At 40.4% G+C, this 24032-nt stretch overlaps 2 protein-coding genes across 13 annotated transcripts in view; one reads left to right on the top strand and one right to left on the bottom strand.

Moving 5' to 3' along the window:
* LDLRAD2 (low density lipoprotein receptor class A domain containing 2) overlaps nt 1–24032 on the top strand; it is an 814009-nt gene that overhangs the window by 358606 nt on the left and 431371 nt on the right. The window lies entirely within an intron of this gene.
* The window catches only part of HSPG2 (heparan sulfate proteoglycan 2), a 399834-nt gene that overhangs the window by 268227 nt on the left and 107575 nt on the right, over nt 1–24032 (bottom strand). For 10 of the 11 annotated variants that reach the window (XM_085894498.1, XM_085894501.1, XM_085894505.1 and 7 more), the window contains 4 exons: nt 22191–22249; nt 12920–13080; nt 9362–9418; nt 2735–2926 (listed from right to left, as the gene is read on the bottom strand). In XM_085894498.1, the coding sequence (XP_085750624.1) occupies nt 2735–2926; nt 9362–9418; nt 12920–13080; nt 22191–22249 (469 nt within the window). The remainder of the gene's footprint in view (nt 1–2734; nt 2927–9361; nt 9419–12919; nt 13081–22190; nt 22250–24032) is intronic. The other variant, XM_085894502.1, reaches the window with a different exon arrangement.

The raw sequence follows: 24032 nt of genomic DNA, 5'->3' as shown, positions 1-24032 counted from the left end.
CACTTTCCCTTTATTAGAATCCATCATTCAAAACCCCATAAGATATATACCCAACCTCAATGGCTGACTATAACATGAAAGTATGATGAAACGGGGATGAAAACATAACCTCTGTTCACCTTTGGTGGCAGAGGTAATCAAGAGGAACAATTATGTCCCTTAGAAATAAGTATAACGACACTCGGTCGAGCGTATACCTCTGCCAGGTTGAACAATTTATGTTTTATATCCACTGATAGGCCGGATTTGCATCAGGACCTGAACTAAAATCGAATCGTCTTGTTCTTGTCACCTACCTAATTCATCCACCAAGTCCATCAATAACTTTTTGGGAGGTCGTGCTCACAGACAGACGGACAGACAGACCAACGGTTGAAAACACAACCTCCGTCAACTTTTGGTGGCGGAGGTAATCATTAACTGCATGAACACCGCAAAGCGGTATACGGAGACACGGGCTTTCTACAACAAGGTATGATGCTACACAAAAGCACACAACAGAGCAGGCCTGCTCTGCATTATTCGCATTCAACATATTCCCTCTTTTTATATCACATCTGGTTGTGTTTGCCAGCCGAGTGCTGGGTCACGTACTTACAGAGAGACTTAATCTGTGCCGGGGATCATTTGTGGCTGTGCCAGCGAAGGCAAAGTTGGTCTTTAGTTCACACAGTAAACAGCAAATGGCTTCAAAATAAAAAAATCCCTGATCAAGTCGAACATTCACGACACAAACTTTCAAACACATTGAAGTTACAATCGGAATGGACCCTTGCATACCCTGCAGGGATTTATTCACAAGTTGTAACTTTTTGGGAGTTGTATACTGGTCTTTTGCAGCATTGGTTTTCGAACAATCCACAGGGGCTCTTTATGATGTGGAAAGAGCTTTTCCTTTGGCATCGCCCACTCCAATTACCCTCACCACTCCCCTCATCTGCTGCTCCACTTTATATCTCATAACTCATGACAGCCTTTGAAACTCCTTTCCTCAAATTATATTTTTTTTACTTTTAGAAACCACGAGGGCACATCGAAGTAATGTGGACTCTTTTCTTTGTGTAAATGGAAGAGACTAATTACCTCTGCCACTGAAGGTGGTTGGAGATTGTTTTCACCCCTGTCTGTTTGTCTGTGAACGGCATATCACAAAAAGTTGTGAAATTCGGACGAAATTTGGTGGAGAGATTGGGTGTGTGACAAGGAGGAAAATATTACATTTTGGTGAAGACTCGAATCTGGATCTGGGGACAGGTTGGGTGCGCAACAAGGAACAATTGATTCAATTTTGGTGAAGATCCAAATCTGGATCTGGATCCAATAATTTTTAAATGATTCTTCACCATTGAGAGATGGGGCCAAAAACTATATACAACATGACGTTCCAAAAATTTTGAGAAGAGTTTATGACAAAACTTGATGGACGGGTTGGTTCGGTGACAAGAACAAGCGGAATCGATTTTGGTTGAGGTCCAGATTCAGATCCAGCCTATCAGTGGGATACAAACTGTTCAGCCTGGCGGAGGTATGCGCCATACTGGGTGCCATTCTAGTTTAATGCTGATATTCTGTGCGATTATAGTGCAACCAGAGCAGGTTCGACAGGAAGTGATGACAATGCTATTCAAAGCATTCTGGTAAAACCAAGATGGCAGGCAACACAGTCACGTGTGCAAGTGCATCGATCGTTAAGTTCGTACCGAAGGAAAACATCAAATGAGGACAAATTCAAAGGAGATTGCTGCCTGTACAATTTGGTATCATTAATCTTTCATGCAGTTATGGGTTTAGGTGTTGATGAAATCAAACTTGGCCGTGTATTGGTGAGAGATATTGAGCATTGTTGCGTGCAACCAACTTCTGACGCACTCAACCAAACATTGAATGTGTTGAACAGTTAATATTTGAGAACCGCCAAATTACAGTATGTGAAATGGCACAGCAATTGGAATACAGTGTTAGAAGTGTGATGAACAATTGTTAGGGTTAGTAATTAAATAAAAAATAAAAAATAAATAATTTAGCTTTGTGCAAGGTGGCTATCAATGAACCTTAGAAATGATCATAAGGCAATTTGTGTAGCCATTTGCAGGACACTACCTACGAGAACACAACCAAGAGGAGGGAGATGACTTCTTCACGAGAGTGTGTAATCAGATATCACAGGTCTGTAATTTAATTCCAGAGTCAAAGCAAGCAACTGTGGAGTCGTGGCAAGTTTGAACATCACCACCAAAAATTATTTTTTTAAGCTTCGGCAATTAACTGCAAAGATTATGGCAATAGATGTTTGAGACCTTAATGGCAAAGTTCATGTGGCAGATTAATGACGTGAGACAATCGTCAATACAGAGTATACAGTGACTTGCTCAGAAATGAAAAGAGATGAGCAAAACAAACAAAAGTGGCCAGGTAATGCTATCTCAGGTGTGAGTTTACTCCGTGATAATGCTCGACACCCGAGCAATGAAAATGTGCAGACCACTTGTGCTCTTGCCAAGACGGGTTGGAAAATGTAAATTTCATCCTCCATACAATCCATACCTGTCACCTGGTGATTCTCATTTCTTTGGACCACTTCAAGAAAAATTGGGTGGGCTTAAGTTTATGAAGAACACGTCAAAGCACGTGTCCTAAAATGGCTGCACACCTGTCCCAAAGATTTCCATACATATGACATTAAAGCACTATCACACCGATGAGACGTGTGTATGTGTAGCATGTGAAAGAATACCTTGAGTAACAGGTGCATCCGAATATGTCGCCGACCCCAAGCCTAACCCAGGCACACCACATTCCTTTTCATTTTCATCAGAGCCATCAGCGCAGTCCACGCGTCGATCACACAAGTATTCTTGTACAATGCACTCGCCCGATATGCAGGTAAACTCATCTGCTCTGCAAGGCCGCTGTGGCTCACGATGGACTGACAAGAGAGAACAAAAAAAAAACAGGAGGACAAGCAAAATAATGTTATTCAAATGCCAGTCACATGAACAATTTCCAAACAGGTACCAATGAAGGATGCTATTTCATGAGAGATGGCCTGTGACAGAGAAGCAAGATTCAAGTCAGGCCTATGAAACATGCTAGTGTTCAGGTCAAACCCTCATCCTAACCAGAAATCTTTGAAGAACAGTTCAGGGGTTTGGCGATATAACCTTGTTATCACCAAGTAAAACAATTACCAAGGAAATATTTTGCTATTCCATAATGACTCGTTATTCCGAAACAGGAAAGAATAGTTCTGAAACTGCTCTGGTAACTTGAAAACATGCACCGCAAGGCCGACTGCTGAATGAACAAAAGAGGACACATGCCTCTGTCGAACAACAAAAACTTCCCTGGAGTCACATGAATGGGATTAGAAGACATTTTTAGATGATGCATCACATCACGTAAAAACTCTGAATGAGGATTATATGGTGGATTATCATCAAGACTTGATTAACTTAGACACTTCACATCATAATTTGGAGTGAGTTGAAATAAATGGTCATATACAAACACATTGTTACACTTAGTGTAATCCCACAGAGCCATTGGACCCTTTGTATACAGTACTAACTTCCATTTTGCACACAGAAAAAAAAATAATTTAAATGCCATTGGTTCAATTTCCGACAGAGAATCATCTTAGAACACAAGTGTGGAGGTGCAAGCCAAGCTTTGCTTCTATCCCCACTAAAGAGGGGAGAGGGCGGCACCCGACAGATGATGTACATTCACCCAATATGCCTTTACATGAAGTTGAACAAGAATTGAAAGTTTTTGTTGTGGCGTTAACCTTCCTTGTGTGAAAATAATACAGTACAGGGAATTTGGGGGAAATTGGCCCAGGAGGTTGGAAATGTATAAAGAACAAACAAACAAAAACAAACATTTTGTCGGGATCGATTTTTAAAATGTGCACCCATTGGTCGGACAGCTGCCGGACCACACCCATCTTGGTCGCTTGACTCCACCCACCATGGCGCCCAGACAAAATGATATGGCTGCCATTTTGGTTTTCTGGTTAGCCTAACATATTCAGTCTGTAGGCCTCTGCTGATTATATACACTGGCTGGGTTTGTTGTTTTTTTTTACGTCATAGGTTGTGAGCACAGTGCAGACATTCTTGGTCAGTCAAAGTTTTCTTCAGGACAAAGCTCGATAACGAATCAGCATTCTACATAGCAGCGCAAAGCAGGGAATTAATGTGTATCTCTATCTATCTTCTATCTATTCATTACTAAAACTCTCATCTTGTATATATGTATGTATGTATGTATGTATGTTCCCAAAATACAGCCAAAACGGTACATGATAGCATACAATATTTTGGCTCACCTTACTCACCATTCTCCTACGGTGTGCAGTATCAAATTTCATTAAAATCGGGCAACGGAAAAAAATTATTTAAAAATCAATTCCCGATTCAGTCAAGTATTCTTTGGGAGAATTTGATCAATGCAAACAACCTCAGTGGTATAGTTCGCTGGAGCTATCTTATTTTTATTTTTTTTGAAATGATTTTTTTTATCAACCGCTGCCACAACGGGAACCCAACGGGTTCACGGGTCGTCTAGAATGTAATTAATAATGTGCATTTCTCATGAGACGTGGTAAAATTATTTCAATTAATTGCAGATCACACATAAAATGTACTACACGTTTTTGTTAAGGGATGTTGATTCCCATTCACTGAAACACTCATTTTAACCAAAACTCTTTCACAAAGCCAATCAGAGGCAGAGCAAATGTGACTTACCTCCACCACGGAAGACGAAGGAGGTTGTTTTCATCCCTTTCTGTCTGTTTGTTTGTCTGTGCAGAATATCTCAAAAAGTTGTGTATGGATCCGGAAGAAATTTTGTGGACAGGTTGGGTGTGTGACAAGGACGATCTGATTAGATTTTGGTGAAGATCTGGATCCGGATCCGAATACGATAATTTAAGTGATTCTTCACCATTGAGAGATAGTGCTAAAACAAAATATAACACAATATCTCAAAAAGTTGTGCACGGATTCGGACGAAACTTGATGGAGACTTTGGGTGTGTGGCAAGGCCAAATTGATTCGATTTTGGTGAAGATCTGAATCCGAATCTGGATACGAGAATTATTTAATCTTTAAAGTGATTCTTCACCATTGAGAGAACGAACCAAAAACGATATACAATATTGCATGATATTTCAAAAATGTATAGGACTTGATATGTTCTCATGGATCATTGCATGGTGGAGGTACGCACTTTTCCGAGTGCCCTTCTGGTTGAGGATGTATTTGCCTTAATGTTAGCAAAGTACAAATCCAATGTCTACAACGTCTCGGGAAAGTAAACAAAAAGAGAAAGGTAGTACTAACACATGGGGCTGCTCTCATCTTTCATGATATATATATTGAATTTTTTAAAGCAGGACAAAAAACTTCGATTCCTGCTCTTCCCAGGAGCCTTGACCGCTCTGCAAACACCATGGAATCAGAAACACAATGATTTTCTTACTCCTCCCCACACAAGTCAACAAGATGTGTAGAATGTTGATTTCCTGACTTTCTCATCATGATGCAGTTATCAAAAGTACACTTCACATGCGACATGCAATTTAAACGGGTGACAAATGCTTTGCCGTTATTTGGATAAGGTCAAGGAATGTACTCGTTGGTTAGATCTCAAACAATTCCAAAGCCACACACTGCAACATTAACAACCACAAATTGTGTGTGTGTGTGTGTGTGTGTGTGTGTGTGTGTGTGTGTGTGTGTGTGTGTGTGTGTGTGTGTGTGTGTGTGTGTGTGTGTGTGTGTGTGTGTGTGTGTGTGTGTGGGGGGGGGGTGCGTGCGTGCGTGCGTGCGTGCGTGCGTGCGTGCACACGCACTTGCCCAGTTTTGCAATTTAAAAAATCGTATCTTGTGATACAAATGTAAATATTAGTTTCTAAACAAGCACTGGCTCATCTCACATGATAAACTGATCACAGTATATTTATTGTTGCTTCGTATCCATGGAACCCTCTATTCCCCTCTCCCAGTGGATGCGTTGGAATTCTCCCAATGACAATGCATGCAAGTCCTGTTCATAAAACAAAATTTGAATACAAAGTCAAGGCTCGTGGAAGAGCGAGAACACAGAAACGGATCAGAATGAAAAAGCATAAAAGGAAGACAAGAAATAGGGGGGGACACAAACAACAGGGTTGAAGGACAAAAATAGAGGTAGACAAACAAATAAGGGATGTGGGGAAGAATGAGGGGTAAGGGAGGTTGCATAGGTTGGACAAAATGGATACAGAAACAAACTCTCAGGATGCTCGAGGAAGGGGATAACAGTGGGTGTTTTGAAAAGAGACGGGGGAGTCGAAAATTTAACAGGGGTAGAAAAGATCGTGATTTTGGATGGGGGATGATCAGAGATGGTGGTGAACAGCTGTCTTGAAGAACAAGAGGAAAGAATGGGATTGAAGAGAATGTGGAAGTTTGTTGCATACGTGGGAAAACACAGCAACAAATGAGTGGAGGTGAACAGTGATTCTGGATTTTGGGAGTTTCACCAGAAGGGTGTTGATGGTGGACCACATGCGTCCTCCATGGTCTGGGTGAGGTGGACAAAGCACAGAGAGAGTAGAGGGTGCAATAAGAGAGGAGGCAGGAGAATACAGAGACCACCAACCTGTCTGTGATGAAGTGATTTAATAAACAACCTCTCCGATGCTCTGGAAAATTATCTTCCTTCTAACAGACAACTCCACATTGTGTCATTCTGTACCCCCATCCCACTGCTCGGTAAACAGCAGCTGCTGTCACTCTCTCCTTATCTGGAATAGCTGAGTGCAGCATGTCACTACATTGGCCTTTCACCCTTTATTATTTCACTCTTCAATGAGCCAAAATTTGGCATTCAAATAGAAATAATAAAATCAGGTAATGGATGATAGTGAACCACAAAAGCTACTTCTCATTCAATTGGAGATTGTAAATTTACATCGTCCATGGTAAAGAATTATGAAGGTGGTCAAATGTAACCTTGACTTTTGTTTTTAACTAACGCTGTATATACAGTATAACCTTGACAGACAGTAATCACCAGACTGTGCGGGAAATTGCATGTAAATTGCAACAGGTTTAACATTTACTTTGACCAGAAATGTTTAGAATTCACTGTTCCACTCTGTTATCTCACTCGCTGCCATCTTGATGTTCAGCAGGTGCGTTGAAGGTGAAAATATGTGATTCGGGGTGTTACTAAGCTTTGTGTTGGCTTAATGGCTAGAGTGGTGAGCTTGGGATCATCGAGTCATGAGTTAAAATCCTGCTTAGCTGTTGAATTAATGCCAGGTTGGGGTTGATTCTGCCTGTCATCCTTCTGAGGTTGGCAAAATGAGTGCCAGCCTGCTGGTATCCTGTGTTGGAGTGGTGACCTGTCCAGGATTGTGCCCAACAGCCCAGGAGACTGCTTAGGCAGCACCAATGCTCTGCACAGAGTATGGTCCCGATAGATGGATGGACGGGGTATTAGTTGATAACATGGTGAAGATAAATTAACTTCTAATTTATGAATCTACATCCATTACTCTGATCTTTTATAAACATAGGTCCAGCTCCAATTTGAATCACACTTACAAAAGGCATATAAGCAGATCCATCCATTGGGACCATACTCTGTACAGAGCATCGGTGCTGCCAAAGCAATCTCCTGGGCTGTTGGGCACAATCCTGGACAGGTCACCACTTCAACAGAGGATACTCAAATGGCTCAATCATCCCAGAAACCTGGAATTCATTTCACCAACCTCAGAAGGCTGAGTCCACCCCACCTCGTAATAATTCAACGGTAGAGCAGGATTTGAACTCAGGACGGTAAGAATCCAAAGTCCACCACCCTAACCATTAAGCCAACACCAAGCATACTAATACAAGCAGATATCTTGCACCAATTTACACCGAATTCAACTATGGGGATGAAGAAGGGATTTTCATATTTTTGAACAGTTGTGACAGGTTTAGCTATTTCATGTACTGTGACAAAAGAAAGATGGTAATAGGCCATGGGTGAATGCTGTCTATTGTTCAGGTTTATGCCTCACTAAGGAAGGACTTTCAACTCAAACACATCAGTAAAACACCATAAAAAACACTAATCCACATGCTGGCAAGCCGATAATCACTCAAGGATACATACATTTTGTGTCTAGAATTGGGAAATGTCCAGCAGCTTCACAGGTGTTATGCGTGAGGTCCATGAAACATCGAAAGAGGGCAGCAGGTGTGGGGTCCACTTTCAACCAATCAAATTTAGTTTGCAGTGCTCTCGGCTGGACGAACACCAATTGCAGACAAAATCGCCCTCAGTTGAGAGAAACAAGCCCTATCGGACAGATGACCCACTTTCAGGATGCTCAGTTAAGTAGGTCATCGAGCTAGGCACCTGAAATGTGTTCTTAGAGAACTCAGTGGTGATGTCGATAGCTTGCTGGAATTTCATCATCATATGGCTTGAACTAATGGGATGCAAAACGATGGAAAAGCAGAAAACCGAACACCCTGTGCCACTGTTTCCACCCTCTTTCATCACCTTTTGCTCGTTGCCCGATGAGTCCTGAAGTTTATAATTCATTCTCAGAGGACTCAGTACAGATGTCTATGACATTGACTGAATTTTCATAGCTGGGAGAGCTGCAGTGACAGAGTAGCAATCTTGTGAAAAGGAAAAAATGCCAAAAAGATTTTTGTTTTTTTGACCCAAACACCCTGTTTTGATTCGATCCGATCTGGACAAAAATACACATGTCTGAGTGCCAACATGTCATTTCGGATTTCGCAACGATTCAGCTGTATAATATCCAAAATCTAGGTTGTCTTTCGGTCTGATCAACAAAAAAAAACATTTCTCGAGTCACATATTGTCATGTGGGGCCACGGCCTATAATTTCACTTCAAAGCCATGGTTAAAGGCAATGGCAATTATGCAATGAAGTGCAAGGTAAATCAGCCATCTATGAAACTTAATCATGCTTAAATTTCAAGTAAGTTATTTTCCAGCACTGGATGAAGCCCTTCTTCCCATGCATTTTCAGAAAATTTTCCAACACGGGAAGAAGCAAAAATGGATATTGGAAGTGTAAGTGAGTAAATGTAACAGGAATCCTCCAGCTATCACAAAAAATGATGAGCTCGTTAAACAGTGTGGGTGGGAGAGTGAACACGTGCACTTATTCTGAACAGTCTTGCACCAAAAACCATGCTTTTGAGTCAACATTTTTAAAAGACAACAGCAAGAGGGTTATTTCAGAGGTCAAATGATGTCATGGCAGATCTTGTTGGGCCAATCAACAAAGTAAGCAAACCACGAGCCAAGGCACACCAAGGCACTACACACTTACAGCCGGCCATTTGGCCCAATTCAAAGGAAGATGTTGAGGTCGAGGGCTGGACACCCTCTGTAACAAAGTGAGACCAAGAGGTTACGGGTGAACAGTGAATCATACGAGGTGGGACATGGGAAACAGAAGCAAACAGAGCATTGACTGGAGTTTATATCCTCCTGGCAATTGCTTTACAAATTATACAACTGTGCTTTCCAAAGAGAAACTTACATCGCTTCCCAAATGCAAACTTGAACCAATGAGTTAGTTAGCTTCAAGTAAGGTTGTTAATAAAAAAGGGTATTTACGGTGCATCCCAGGCATCATGTTAGTTGAGACTGCGTTTCCTCTATGGACACACCTGGACAGGTCTTGGTCCATATTTGGAGTTTAGCGACTTAAAGTGAAGCAAATTTAAAGAAATAATGGACTCGTCCATAATTGGCATTGGAGGATGAATGGCCATTGAACATAAATCATGCATTCCAGGAAGATGTTGACATCAGAGTCCTTATTTCTTTGCTTGACAGCAAAGTAAGAAGAACAGAAATTATATATATATATATATATATATATATATATATATATACATATATATATATATATACATATATACATATATACATACATACATATATATATATATATAGATATATACATATATACATACATACATACATATATATATATACATATATACATAGATACATACATATATACATATATACATACATATATACATATATACATATATACATATATACATATATATATATACACATATACATATATATATACATATATATACATATGTATATATATATATATATATATATATATATATATATATATATATATATATACATATGTATATATATATATATATATATATATATATATATATATATATATATATATATATATATATATACATACATACATACAGGCTGTGCCAGTCAAAACTTTTGGAACACCTCCATTTTATAGCTTTTACTGAAATTTAGGCAGTTCAAGTCCAGTGAATAACCTGAAATGGTACGCGGTACCAAAATGCTAAGCGGTAAAATGCCAGAGGTTAAAAATTAAGTTTAGGTTACCAAAAACTGAAAAATAATGTGAATTTCAGAGTTGCCCTTTTCAGGGAACAAGTAATGGGTTCGCAACTGCAGCTGTTCTGCAGCAATGGAAGTAAATTAAGCCTTGAAAGTTGATGCAAACAATTCCTACAGGTGTCCCAACTTGCGTTGATTAGTTTCAAACCCGCTGTCTGCATAATAGCAGTGTTGGAACAGACTGTGTTGCTGCACCCTCTGAAGCATTATTTGGACAATATTGCACTGCAGGAAGTAGTATATTGCGATCATAATGGCGAGAAAAAGACAATTAACAAAGGAAGACAGAGATCATTATAACCCTTAAAAGTGTAGGTCTTTCCTTTTGAGAAATTGCAATGTAAGCCAAGGTGTCAGTGAGTACAGTTTCCTGCACCATCAAAAGGCACTCGGAAACTCGATGAATCTCTGACAGGAAGAGGTCTGGCAGACCCAAAGCCACAACACAATCAGAAGACAAGTTTCTGAAAGTAAACAGTTTGCGTGATTGGCAGCTCACAGGACAGCAGCTTCAAGCACAACTTAACACTGGTCGAAGTAAGGAAGTCTCAGTTTCAACTGTGAAGAGAAGACTTCAAGCTGCAGGTATGACAGGTCGAGTGGCAGTAAGAAAGCCATCGCTAAGATGGCAAAATAAGAAAAAGAGGCTTGCCTGGGCCATGAAGCACCGCCAGTGGACTACTGAAAACTGGAAGAAGGTCTTATGGACCGATGAATCAAAATTTGAAATCTTCGGTTCATCAAGCAGGGTTTTTGTACGCTGTCGAGTAAGCGAAAGGATGGTTCCTCAGTGTGTGACACCAACTGTCAAACATGGAGGAGGAAGCGTGATGATCTGGGGCTCTTTTGCTGGATCCAATTGGCGACTTACACAGAGTGACTGGCACCCTGAACCAAAAGGGATACCACAGCATTTTGCTGCACCATGCAATACTCTCTGGTCTATGCCGAGTTGGTCAGGGGTTCATCCTACAGCAAGATAACGACCCAAAACATACCTCCAGGCTATGTCAGAACTACCTTAGAAGAAAAGAACAAGACGGTAGGCTTCAAATCATGGAATGGCCAGTACAGTCTCCAGACTTAAACCCCATTGAGCTGGTTTGGGATGAACTGGACAGAAGGGTGAAAGCAAAGCAACCTACAAGTGCAACATGTTTGTGGGAACTTCTGTAACTGTGTTGGGAAGAAATTTCCGAAAAACATTGTATTTCCATTGTAGAAAGAATGCCACGAGTATGTTCGGCTGTTATATCTGCAAAAGGTGGCTACTTTGATGAGTCAAAAACTTTGATAAAATTTTGTTCAACAAAACGGTTCAATGATTTCTTTTTTATCTGCAATTGTTTATTTGTTCTATGCTTTAATTTCAGAGTACGTTGAAACATTAAACTGCTTAAATTTCAGTAAAAACTGGAAAAATGGGGTGTTCTAAAACTTCTGACCAGTAGAGTATATGTATGTACATTTGGCTAATGCTCCCTGTCTCTTTCTGTCTGTCCCACCCTGAAACACAGAAAATCCTCCTCAGAGAAAAATTATTCAGCAAATGTTGCTTCAAATTAATCTAAACCTCATATAAAATAATTTTTTGAACAGGACAAAAAAGAAATTTGCACCTGGGCGGTGAAAAATTTCGACCATTGTTCACGCCCAAATTATTATTTTTTCTGTAAATAAATATGCTGCAATATCTTTGCTTTTAAGAAACAAGATGATTGATAATTTTGCTTTAATCAACTCCACTGCAGCCAATCACATTCCTGTATGGAAATTGGAAAACCTGACAAGTTTTCACAAATGATTGTGTTTTCCCATTATTTATTCTTTGTTTTCCCAATGGGTTTTCCCATTATTTATCTTTTGTTCACAAATTATTTAATTACGTTAAATAATTTCACCCATCGGGTGAAACATCGGGTGAACAGGCAACCTCCAAGACTCAGAGCAGAAGCTCGAGCCATTAAGTTCACCCATAATTATTTAATTATGTTCACAAATCCTGCCAAGCTGTTAGCAAAATATCATGATCACACAAGGGAGCATGACCTCTTTAGGTCATGACAGTTCACTTTTTGCAGGTGCAATGTCTACAAAGTATAAACTGAGCAAACTCTGTGCAAGGAACACCATTGAGAAACAGTGTTTTTGCTAACAAGTACGCAAGCAATAAGAACCATGAGGGCAGCTCAGTGATGAAGGATTGTGGAAGATATGACACATGGAAGAAGATAAAAAGGTTCCACTGCTGGAAGAACACAAACACATAGACCAAAGAAAGAAGTATAAACACAGAAAAACAATGCATTATATTAAAAAAAAAACATAGATGGGATATGATTAATTGCAAAATAGGCAAATGAGAGAAACCGACATGGAAAGGTGAAAAAGAACCACGGAATGTGGAGTGATCAGCAGTGAAAGGACGTGGAGAGGTGATAGAGGTCCATAAGGTGGAGCTAACCTGTGCCGATACGGTGGAATTGAAAGCCGATGGGTGAGACTGTGTAGAAACCGACATATCCCGACTGAATGAGCTTCAGAATCACGTCCTGTATCTGCTGATCATTTGAGTTATCTTCCGACTGCACATCCACATCGACTAGAATGGCATCTTCAACAAACCTGGCCACGGTATAATGGACAGGCAGAACAAACAAATAAAGGTGTGAAAGCATACATTCACATCGTAAGTTGGTAAAAGAACATGCATCATGTGAACAAATAAAAAGTAGGTACAAAATATTTACAAGTTAGCATTAAGCATTTTGGATTGGTCCGTTAGCGTTCCCATCTGAAACCCTGGCGAGGGATGCACGTTCAAATCCCATTTCCCATACGTGTGTGTCCAACATCTACCAATGTCCATGTAATTAATATAAAACTACACCAATATCTTATCACGAACATCTTTGTCAAACGGTTAATTTATAAAAACAAAAAAATAAATGAGTTCCATTTCATGGAACTTCAATGTCAGACAAGGCCATTGTAGGCCCATTAATCCTGAGAATGGTTGCCAACCTGTGGTTGTTTGGCTGTGCTATATCCTTTTAAAATGCAAGCATCAATCAAGGAAGCAACACATATTTTTTAATGTTTGGTAAGACTCAGCCAGGGTTTGAACAGGCATCCTCCAAGACTCAGAGCAGAAGCTCGAGCCATTAATATTGGTTAATCTCAGATACTTGATGATTACATGCAAACCCTATTGAGTCAAGTAAATGTCCAAACTCCTTTAATATCCTTAGATTAAAGTTAAAAAAAAAAAAAATTAGGTATACACTGCATAGCCATTACATTTGTCACTAATCCATCACATTTACCAATCAAATCGAATTGATGACTCATTGTCAGGTGTTCCTAGTCATTAACATCAGGAGTTTCTCTCAAGACATCAATAAAACTAAAAGCCTACTTTTTGTACTGTGGACAGCTCCATCAGCATTAACTGTTATCTGAAAACAAAATTACTAAAATTTCTGTAGATCACCATACAATTGTGTTTCGCAATAAAGAAGGTAAAACATTGAGTGAAATATCTCACATCACTCTATTTTCAAGGTGTGGTATCCGAATCACAATCAACAAGTACGGAGAAACATCTGCAATTCACAAACCCATGAGTGGAAGACCCAATAGCTGTTTAACAAGAATGAGCAATACTTGAAGATAATATATCCTCAACGAATAGAATGAAAGATGGGCACTGAATTGAGAGAACTGACAGAAGGCTCATGTGTCATTGTCCATCCATCAGCAATACAAAGGTCACTTTTGAAATCAGGACTTAAAGGATGTGTTGCAGTAAGAAAACCTCTGTTAATTAAGGAGAAATAAGATGAAAAGGAATTCCACAATATGCACAAGAACACAGAAATTGGACAATGGAACAATGGTCAAAGGTACTTTCGAGAGACAAGTCAAAGTTTAAGTTATTTGGTTGTAATTGAAGACAGTATGCGAGACAAAAAACTGAAACTTATAAAGAGCCTTACTTGACGTCAACAATTAAGTATGGAGGAGGTTCAATTCAAGTTTGGGGGTGCACATCATCAAGTGGTGTTGGAAAATTGATTAAAATTGATGGTACATTGACTCCGGTCATGTCCAAACAAACTGTAATCAACCATGCTATCCTCAGTGCTGCAAGACTTATTGATCCAAACTTCATCTTACAGATAGATGATCATCCAAAACACTCAGCTAGATTATTAAAACTTATTTTCAAAAGAAAGAGGAAGCCCAAGTCCTTCAATGCATGGAATGGTCCCATCAAAGCCCATTTCTCAATATAACTGATGCTGCATGGGACAAGTTGGACAAAGAAAAAGTTATTAAAAAATATTTCAGGCAAATTAGATGATATTTGTCAGGTCTTGGAAGAAACGTGGAACACCATTCCAAAAGAGTTTATAACAAAATTGTTTGAAAGCATCCATATAAGAATTTAAATGGATGGAATACTCACTATTAGTTTATATCAAGGTATACATATGGCATATAAAAGGGCTGGCAGGATGACTTAGAGGTACACACACTCTCCTCGAAGCTGTCGAACCTGGGTTTGAATCTCGACCCAGCTATAAACTGTCATCCTGGTGTTTCACAGGCAGGGTTATTTATCAATGTGTGTGCCTCCCACGGATGGATGTTAAACTGGCAGCCCATCTGCCAGTATTGGTTGGTGGACATTAAACATCCCACAATGTCCTTCGTGAACACGAGATGAGCTATCAGTGGCTCCATGAGCAAATTCCAAATTCCTGCCATAACAACTGCTGGGAAGACAATGGCAAACCACCCAGTAACTGCTCTAGCAGCACCGATGCTCTGACCCTTAAAATTCCAGGATGTACGTATTCCTCCAGTAGGTCGCTCCTGGTTAAACTCCTAAAATTCAGGCTTATCGTGCACCTCCACTCATTTGTTCCTTTTTTTTTATTCTCCTATTTGTGAAACTGCATTGCAGAGGCTGTGGTATCCCACTCTTTCCTGCACCACCATCTCATCATTTCCCACACTACTAATGATTATTACCCTCATTCACCCTTCTTAATCCAAGCACACTCCTTCCCACAGGTGTCTGTGGTGTCTGTCTGTCTGTCTGTCGGTCTGTCTGTCTGTCTCTCTCTCTCCTCTTTTCTTGATGTCCATTCCCTTGCTGGTTGTTTAACTTACTGTCAGTTCATATCCTCAGTCACCTTGCTCTTCCAAGAGCCTCTATCTTGTTGAGAGAAAGAGGAAGAGAGAGAGAGAGAGAGAGAGAGAGAGAGAGAGAGAGAGAGAGAGAGAGAGAGAGAGAGAGAGAGAGAGAAAAGAATGTTAAAGAAACAAGGATGTGAAGCAACCAACAAGACATAATTCAGAAAACCTGTTCAGCAAAAATGAATGATAAGTTCATAACCCATGTGACCAATTACTTATGGCTGACATTATATTTCCTGTGTATTTGTTTGTTTGTAGTTTTGTTTACTTTTTATTTTATTTCTTCCATTGACTGACTGAATATCAAGCTCATTGAAATAACCAGAAGACACTGTATAGTTTCTTTCCCCAAGAACATCTGTCTCTCTACTCATTGCTGCCTGTCCCTAACACTACTTTTGTCTTGTACATCTCACGTACCTGAGCCCCTCACATTCCAATCGCGGATTATTTTGTCTCATTCCTGCACCATGCTTCACACTTCATGCATTTGTCCATCCATCACCCTTCCCTTTTAGCATTTCTACTGATAACATGGCATCCGTGGAATCCCAGGGGCAAAGCCCTCCTGCCAGGTGTCACAATAAATCTCAGGTGCTTAAAGCTCAAAGCACAATGAGAGCAGGAAAGGTAGCAGTACATTGAAGCTTCAAGAGGAACATTTTATACATTTGGATCTAACAGCTTCTTTTATACATACAAAGTCAAACTTTTCTTTTTTTGAAAGGACTCCACTCCACCTGGAGTTTATTTTTAGTAACATCAAAAAAGAAAACCACAAAAACTTCACCTTCACAACTTGAACATCGTATTACTCGACTCATTTCATATTCTTGGAGTTTTTGAGCAAAAATAAAACTTTATTTTAGTACATTAACTAAGCATTTGCTTATTTTGGGTTGGAAAGGTTACTCAGGCGTAGTGTGCACTTGTCTTTGTGCCGTATAGTGTGGGCTCGATCCCCAAACTAACTACGAACTGTCATCCAGTTGCTTCACACACAGGGAGCAGCATCAATGAGTAACTCCACCATCGCTCAGAGAGCATGTTAAGCTGCCTGTCTCATCTGCAATTCTCTTGTGGATGTTAAAGATCCCGATGGTACCTTTGATAAAGATTAAGCCGTCGTGTGCCGGTATCTTTCCTACCTTGTTTGAGTGTTACTTCAGCAGTGATATACAACGGAGTGCTGACCTGTTCCAGATTAATTATCAGTTAAAGAACATTCATAGCAAGCAGTGGTGCCCCGATACCTCCAGAGGGGTATGGAAGTAGCAACTTCCTTATGTTGCTTTGCTGTAACCCCTCATTTTAGTCCGCATTTGTTTGTATGCAGTGAATCAAATGATGTGCATTCAATTGAAACTTCTTGTTGCTATAGTTCTGTCCTCTCAGCAGAAGCTTTTCTTTTATGACAATACCATTTAGGTTTAGCTGTGATTCCAACAGGGTTGCTACTCCATTTGAAGCCTGTTTGTTTGGCTGTAGAGATACCATAAACTTTCAAAAACATTTTTATGGTCTTAGGACATCGATTCATATAATGGCTACCGAACAATACAATATTTCCAGGTAAATACCATTTTTATTTGTCATGCTCTTCAGTCAAAAGGTGATCTCGAAGAAGGGGCGGGAGGTGGGAGAGAACTCGCCATTATCCGCTTCCACACCTTAGTGTAGCCCTACATTTAGTGATTCCCTACCTTTCATTTTCGCACTGTAATTTTCAACATTTAGCTTTAAATTTGTTTTTAGAAGCTCTGCATTCAAACCTAAAATGACAGGTCATGACCGGTTGCTTTAGCAGATCCAGTGGTAGGCAGGTAACCTGACAAGGTGTATCCACATGGACAGCAGCAATCAATCTGAGGTCAACAAGTGCTCACACCACTATGTGCACCTCACCTGTATAGCTTGTGAAAGAAACTCACCTGGGGTGTTCACTGAAGAAATAGACATTGATACCCATTTGAGAAATGAGCAGAGAATACCATTCAAACCAACAATCTTTGCGTGACTTTATAGGTAATCTATTCATACACCAACTGATGAAATGCACGATAATAATTTATTTTGTTGCTTAAATCCTTTATGTCATTGTTTCACATCCCAGTCAATACTCATTAATTTGAGATGTTCCACAACAATATCAAATGGTATATAATCAATAAACTCATGATTCACTATTTTTGTGGCATCATGTCCAAAATCAGAACATAGTGGGTGGTGACATCATGTCCAAAATCAGAACATCGTGTGTGGTGACATAATATCCGAAATCAGAACATAGTGGGTGGTGACATCATGTCCAAAATCAGAACATCGTGTGTGGTGACATAATATCCGAAATCAGAACATCGTGTGTGGTGACATGATATCCAAAATCAGAACATAGTGTTCGGTGACATCATGTCCGAAATCTGAACTACGAAAGTGCCCAAACAATTATGTTGGATATCTTAGAATGCTCAGGATCAGTAACAATGAACAAGAAAAAGAGCAATCAGAGATTGCAGACCCTCACCAGGACTTTTGTATGGTGTGTTGTGTGATGTTTGTGTAGTTTTGTGTGGTGTATTTTTTGTGACGTTTGTGTACTGGCGTGTTACGTAATTAATAATAGACATAACCAGAATTGCCACTTTATAACTGCTGGCATTGATGACCGGATACGAAGATGCCCCGCTTTGATTGGACACCTGACCCTGACCCATGATGTTTTTCATTATTATTCAATTGAATTTAGAATGGGATTAAAATTAATTCAATTCAAATCAAATGGAAGACCAAATCGGTACAGTACTGCATTGGAGTCATCAGAAGGAACCCAAACAAGCAAAAAGCAAAGATGAAATCATCAGGAGGAACCTGAATAGGATTCACATTTCAGCTGATACTCCTCTACCCTAAAACCCATCCAGACAGCCAAATGAGCCTTATTCAAAAATTTTAATAAATACATAAATAAAACCAAAAAGAGCCCATATCAAAAAAATTTTTTCCAGCTGCCAGACCATGCGTCTGATCAAGTTGAAATTTTAAACCTGTATTCCTCATCACTCCATCATAAATGTGAAATTTTATGTCGATTGATTAAGCCGTTCCAGAGAAAACATTTAATATTTTTCTACAATCCAATATGGCTGCCAAACCATGTGACCTATCAATTACTCCTTAACAAACTTGTACATGGTTTGAGGAACATTTGTGTGAAATTTCCCCTCGATTTGTCCAGCCATTCTGGAGAAGATTTTTATATGTTTTAGGGTAAATCCAACATGGTTGCCAAACCATGTGACCTATGACATCATACGTGTGAACCTTTTGTTCCTCATGGATAAGCGGTCATATGTGTAAAGTTTTGCCTCGATCTGTTCAGCCACTTCAGAGAAGAGGATTTTTGAAGGTTTAGTGTTAAATAAAAATAAAACAAGATGGCTGCCGAATCACGTGACCGATGATGTCATCATTTTTTTTTTCCAGTGAACCATTTTATCTGAGATGACCTTCAAAAATGACCACACTGATCACATGTAGTGTTCTACATATGCAATTATGAAGTCATTACAAGGGCACCTATGATGTCATTAAAAAAAAAAATCAGACGTATTCCCCAGGAGGAGTACTCGCCATGTGCTGCCAAGTTTCAATTTTTTCCTTGGTGTGGTTTAAGAGATATAATAGAGGTCCAAAGTTTTTCCATTTTTTCAACATGGCTGCCACACCACGTGACTGAAGACGTAATAATTACCATTACAACATTCTACATGAGTAGTCGCTCCTATGTTGAAAATTTTGTCTCAATCTGACAAGCGGTTGTGGAGAAAAAAACACCAAGGATCTGTGCAGACAAACAAACAAACAACCAAACAAACAAACAAACGGACATAAACTGCAAACCTTCTCCTTCGGCGAGGGTAATAACTAGCAAGTATGCCAAAATGCAAAGCGCATCCACATCCACTTTGTATTCGAACTAAACTTGACGAAAAAAAACTGTAAAATTTATTAATTTGTGTTCTCCATATTATCAGAATAAAGGTTTGTTAAAAATTTTGATGAGAAAACTGAAATGGTAATTTAAAAAAAAAAGTTATGGTCTGGACAGACAGACAGACAGACAAACACAGACAAATAGACAGACACAAGCGATTGCAAAACCCCATCTACTGTGGAGCAGGGCACGTGATACCTGGTGTTGGCTCAGTGGTTAGGGTGGCGGTTTGGGATCCTCAGGTCCTGAGTTCAATCCGCGTCGGCCGCTGAATTAATACACCAGGGGGTTGGCTCAGCCTGTCATCCTTCTGAGGTTGGCGAAATGAGTACCAGTTCCAGTGTGTGTACTGGTAGAGGGGCACTGCATCAGCGACACAGTCATGCTTCAAGAAATGATAGCTACTCCGGCAGCGAAGCTGCTATATGACCACCACCAGCGGGGCACGTGCTAATAAAGAATAACAAGGAAATTTGATGCATGAGGAGGCCATTCGGCCCAACATACCTGTGCTGCACCAACACCAGAGTGGGAATGAGAAGGTGTGGCAGGCTCAGGGACATCACCAAGGTACCAAGATGCTGCTACCCCACATTTTGTACAATACTTTTCCAATGCTCTCTCTCCCAAGCCAACTCTCTCCACTTTCATGCCACTCCCACCCTCCCCCTCTCCATGCCCCCCCCCCAATTTTACTTACATCCCTCCTCACACAATCTTCTCATCTCAGCCGAGATCTACCTCTTTTCCACCTCCCTTGCTCCCTTAACCCATCCACTTCCTTTGCCATTCTCTTTTCCTTCACTCACACCAAGTGCCCAGCCCACCTCAGCCAGATTTTTTTCTACCAATCTCTCTGTCAAGGTCACTCTCATGATCAATCTCCCCCCTTCATTCATCCATCCTTCTTCTACCCACCCTCTTCATTCCCACCGTCCTGCTGACAGTTGTTTTTGCAGACCTGGAGTCTCTGTTGTTGCTTCTCTGTCAGTGCCAGCATCTCCAGACCATAAAGGTATGCCGGCATTACACAAGACCCCAGAACTTACCCTTTCAACTTACTTCATAGATATTTTCCTCTCTGCCATGAGTCCCTCCACTTTCTTCTGTGCACATGCACCCACCTGTATCCTCCTCCATATTTCTGCCTCTGAACTACCATCCTCGGTCACCGTTCCACTTTGATACTCAAATCTTCTGCCCTGCCGGATATTCTCCCCTTCTAAACTGATGTTCAGTTCCTTTTTCTGCTGTCTGATGCTCCGCTCCTCTTTTCTGCAGTCACAACAAGCATCTATCACACCATTTGTACCTGTCATACACCATTTGTACCCTATTGTACACCATTTGTACCTGTCATACACCATTTGTACCTGTCATACACCATTTGTACCCTGTTGTACACCATCTGTACCTGTCATACACCATTTGTACCCCATTTGTACCTGTCATACACCATTTGTACCCTGTTGTACACCATTTGTACCTGTCATACACCATTTGTACCCTATTGTACACCATTTGTACCTGTCATACACCATTTGTACCCTATTGTACACCATTTGTACCTGTCATACACCATTTGTACCTGTCATACACCATTTGTACCCTGTTGTACACCATCTGTACCTGTCATACACCATTTGTACCCCATTTGTACCTGTCATACACCATTTGTACCCTGTTGTACACCATTTGTACCTGTCATACACCATTTGTACCCTATTGTACACCATTTGTACCTGTCATACACCATTTGTACCCTATTGTACACCATTTGTACCTGTCATACACCATTTGTACCTGTCATACACCATTTGTACCCTGTTGTACACCATTTGTACCTGTCATACACCATTTGTACCCTATTGTACACCATTTGTACCTGTCATACACCATTTGTACCCTGTTGTACACCATTTGTACCTGTCATACACCATTTGTACCCTATTGTACACCATTTGTACCTGTCATACACCATTTGTACCCTGTTGTACACCATTTGTACCTGTCATACACCATTTGTACCCTGTTGCTGCATTGCCGAACCATATTTCCAACGAACCTCGCTTCACAAAATCTCACGAGATCACCTGTGGAAGCTCTTTGCATTACAGTTGCTGTGTAAAGATTCTCATTGATATACATCATCAAAGTTATAATTGCCAACAAATGCTCCTTTGTTGGGTTAGGGTTAGGGTTGGGGCCCTCCAAGCAGCACTGCATCACAGAATATACGGAATGTGCACGTCGCCGTTATATTAAAGAAGCAGCCTCTTTGGCATTCCCACAAAAACACTTGCCTCGTGTAATGCCCTGAACCCAGGTTCACATGTCAAAACACAATTGATTTGTCCATTATCTCACAACAAAGTGCCTGTGCCCTTCATGCACTGTAATTCTACCTGCACCTCCTTAAGTCCAGATCCTGCAGGGAAAAGTGTAAGCACTTCACAATGGAGAAGTGAACGAGGAAGGCCAACAAAGAAATATTTTCAGGATTCAGGGAGAAGCTCAGGGAGGATTGTTTTACCGTATCAGGACAACTGTTACGATCTGGTTGCCAGGCACCCTGATGAACTCGGACTCCAGCTGGGGACGTGGAAGCAACGGGTGAGATGGGAACACAAAGAGGGGAAGTCAAGCAAGGAATACGATTTGGACGAACAATGGATGCGCTTTCGAAGAAAGTCACTGTGTCAGTCGAGGTAGAACGAGTGAAGCAATTAAGGCAGAAGAAAATGATGATGATGGATTGAAAAATATAATCAAATGCTTGTGAGAATTTTAAAAGATATTCTCTGGAAGTATAATTAACTTTGCAAAGAAAATACACTGCAGAATTGAAAGAGGGGATAAAGTAAGCTACGTTTTTTCCATGATAAGCCTTGTTAGGCCATCTTAAAAGCTTAACTATGAGGCTTCCACCCTTCAGCTCTGAAATTTAAACAATGTCCCCCATTCAGGTGGAAAGAATCATGACAGAGTTGTGTTTTGAGAACGTGGCCACCTGTCTGTCCTTAAGGAAACATTCAGGTGGCAAAACAAGCACGATGAATCGGTGATCAGTCGGGTGTGGGTTGTGCTCATGCAGAAGTCTGGGGTACGAAATTGTAAGGACTATCCCGCAAGAAGGTGGGATCGGTTGGAGGCTATGAAAGTAACAGTGAAGATAACTATCAAACAACTAAACCCTGATTGTTCGACACAAACTCTGCGTATCGCTCTTACATCATTTCCACACAACGGTAACCAAAATGTACAAACAACTTATGTGAATATACTGTGCCTTGAGTCGGTTTAAAGTTATTCTTACGTTAAAATTATATTTGGTTTCCAATGTCGCACCATGCTTCCCAAATTAGCAACTTAGCAAAAGGGAGAAGTCTGGCATCGGCTTAGCAGTTAATGCAGCTGGATTGGGATCCCAGTGTCCTGAGTTTGAGCTACGTCAGCCATTGAATTAACACTAGGTGGGGTTGACTCAGCCTATCATCCTTGTGATGTCAGCAAAATGAGCACCAGTGTAATGGTAACAGGGGGGGCACTGCGTCAGCAACATAGCCACATCCCTAACCAATGATGCAACCAGCAGCCACCAGGCTGCACACAGGAGTGTACGTGTGTGTGGCTAAAGGGAGAGTTCATTTTTGTGATAAAGGGTTATCGATAATCCTTTGAAGTTGATTTCGGTTTTATTTTTTTGAGCTTTCAGAACCAAGGAAACATAATGTAGAAATCGTTTTCTCAACAGTTCATATTCTAATTGAAAGCTTAAAGTATGCATTGGGGGTATTGCAGAGCCAGCAATTTGTTGCTGCATTTTCAGACTCAGGTGCTTCTATCACTGTGATTACTGAAATATAACAAGAGTGAAAACGAAATATGATAAAAATTACACATGAAAATGCTTCGCAGTCACAAGGCATTGCGTCAATGTGCATGCTGTCCTTTGAATCAACATTTAGCTGGGTGTCCCGCCTGCTCGCATTAATTGGTGGATGTTAAAGATCCCACGGTGCCCTTCACCAAGAATGGGTGTTATCGGCAGAATACTGAAAAAAATTATAAATTCCTGCTTTAACCTACAGGGGGGCACTGCATCAGCAGCAGCAGCGCACTTCCAAAAATGGTGCCTGTTGGTGTTGTTGTTGTTGTCGTTGCTGCACACCATCAACCACCTGTTGCACATGACTGAATGAATGAATATACAGAAGTTTGACTTACTTAAACCATCATGACCCTTTTGGTTTATTTCTCATTGTTCGACAACTCAAAAAGACTTGAAAAAGTCAATATTATTCTTTCATTTATTAGATTTAAAAAAAAAGACTTGCTTGTGGAAGAGCTGAACAACAGAACAATCAAGTAAAAT

This window comes from Eptatretus burgeri, chromosome 9 (assembly GCF_056783735.1).
Source record: "Eptatretus burgeri isolate ZD-2024b chromosome 9, Ebu_testis_v1, whole genome shotgun sequence".
NCBI classification, from domain to species: Eukaryota; Metazoa; Chordata; class Myxini; order Myxiniformes; family Myxinidae; genus Eptatretus; species Eptatretus burgeri.
Note: the sequence above shows the minus strand (reverse complement) of the source record. Positions and strands in the feature narration are given on the sequence as shown.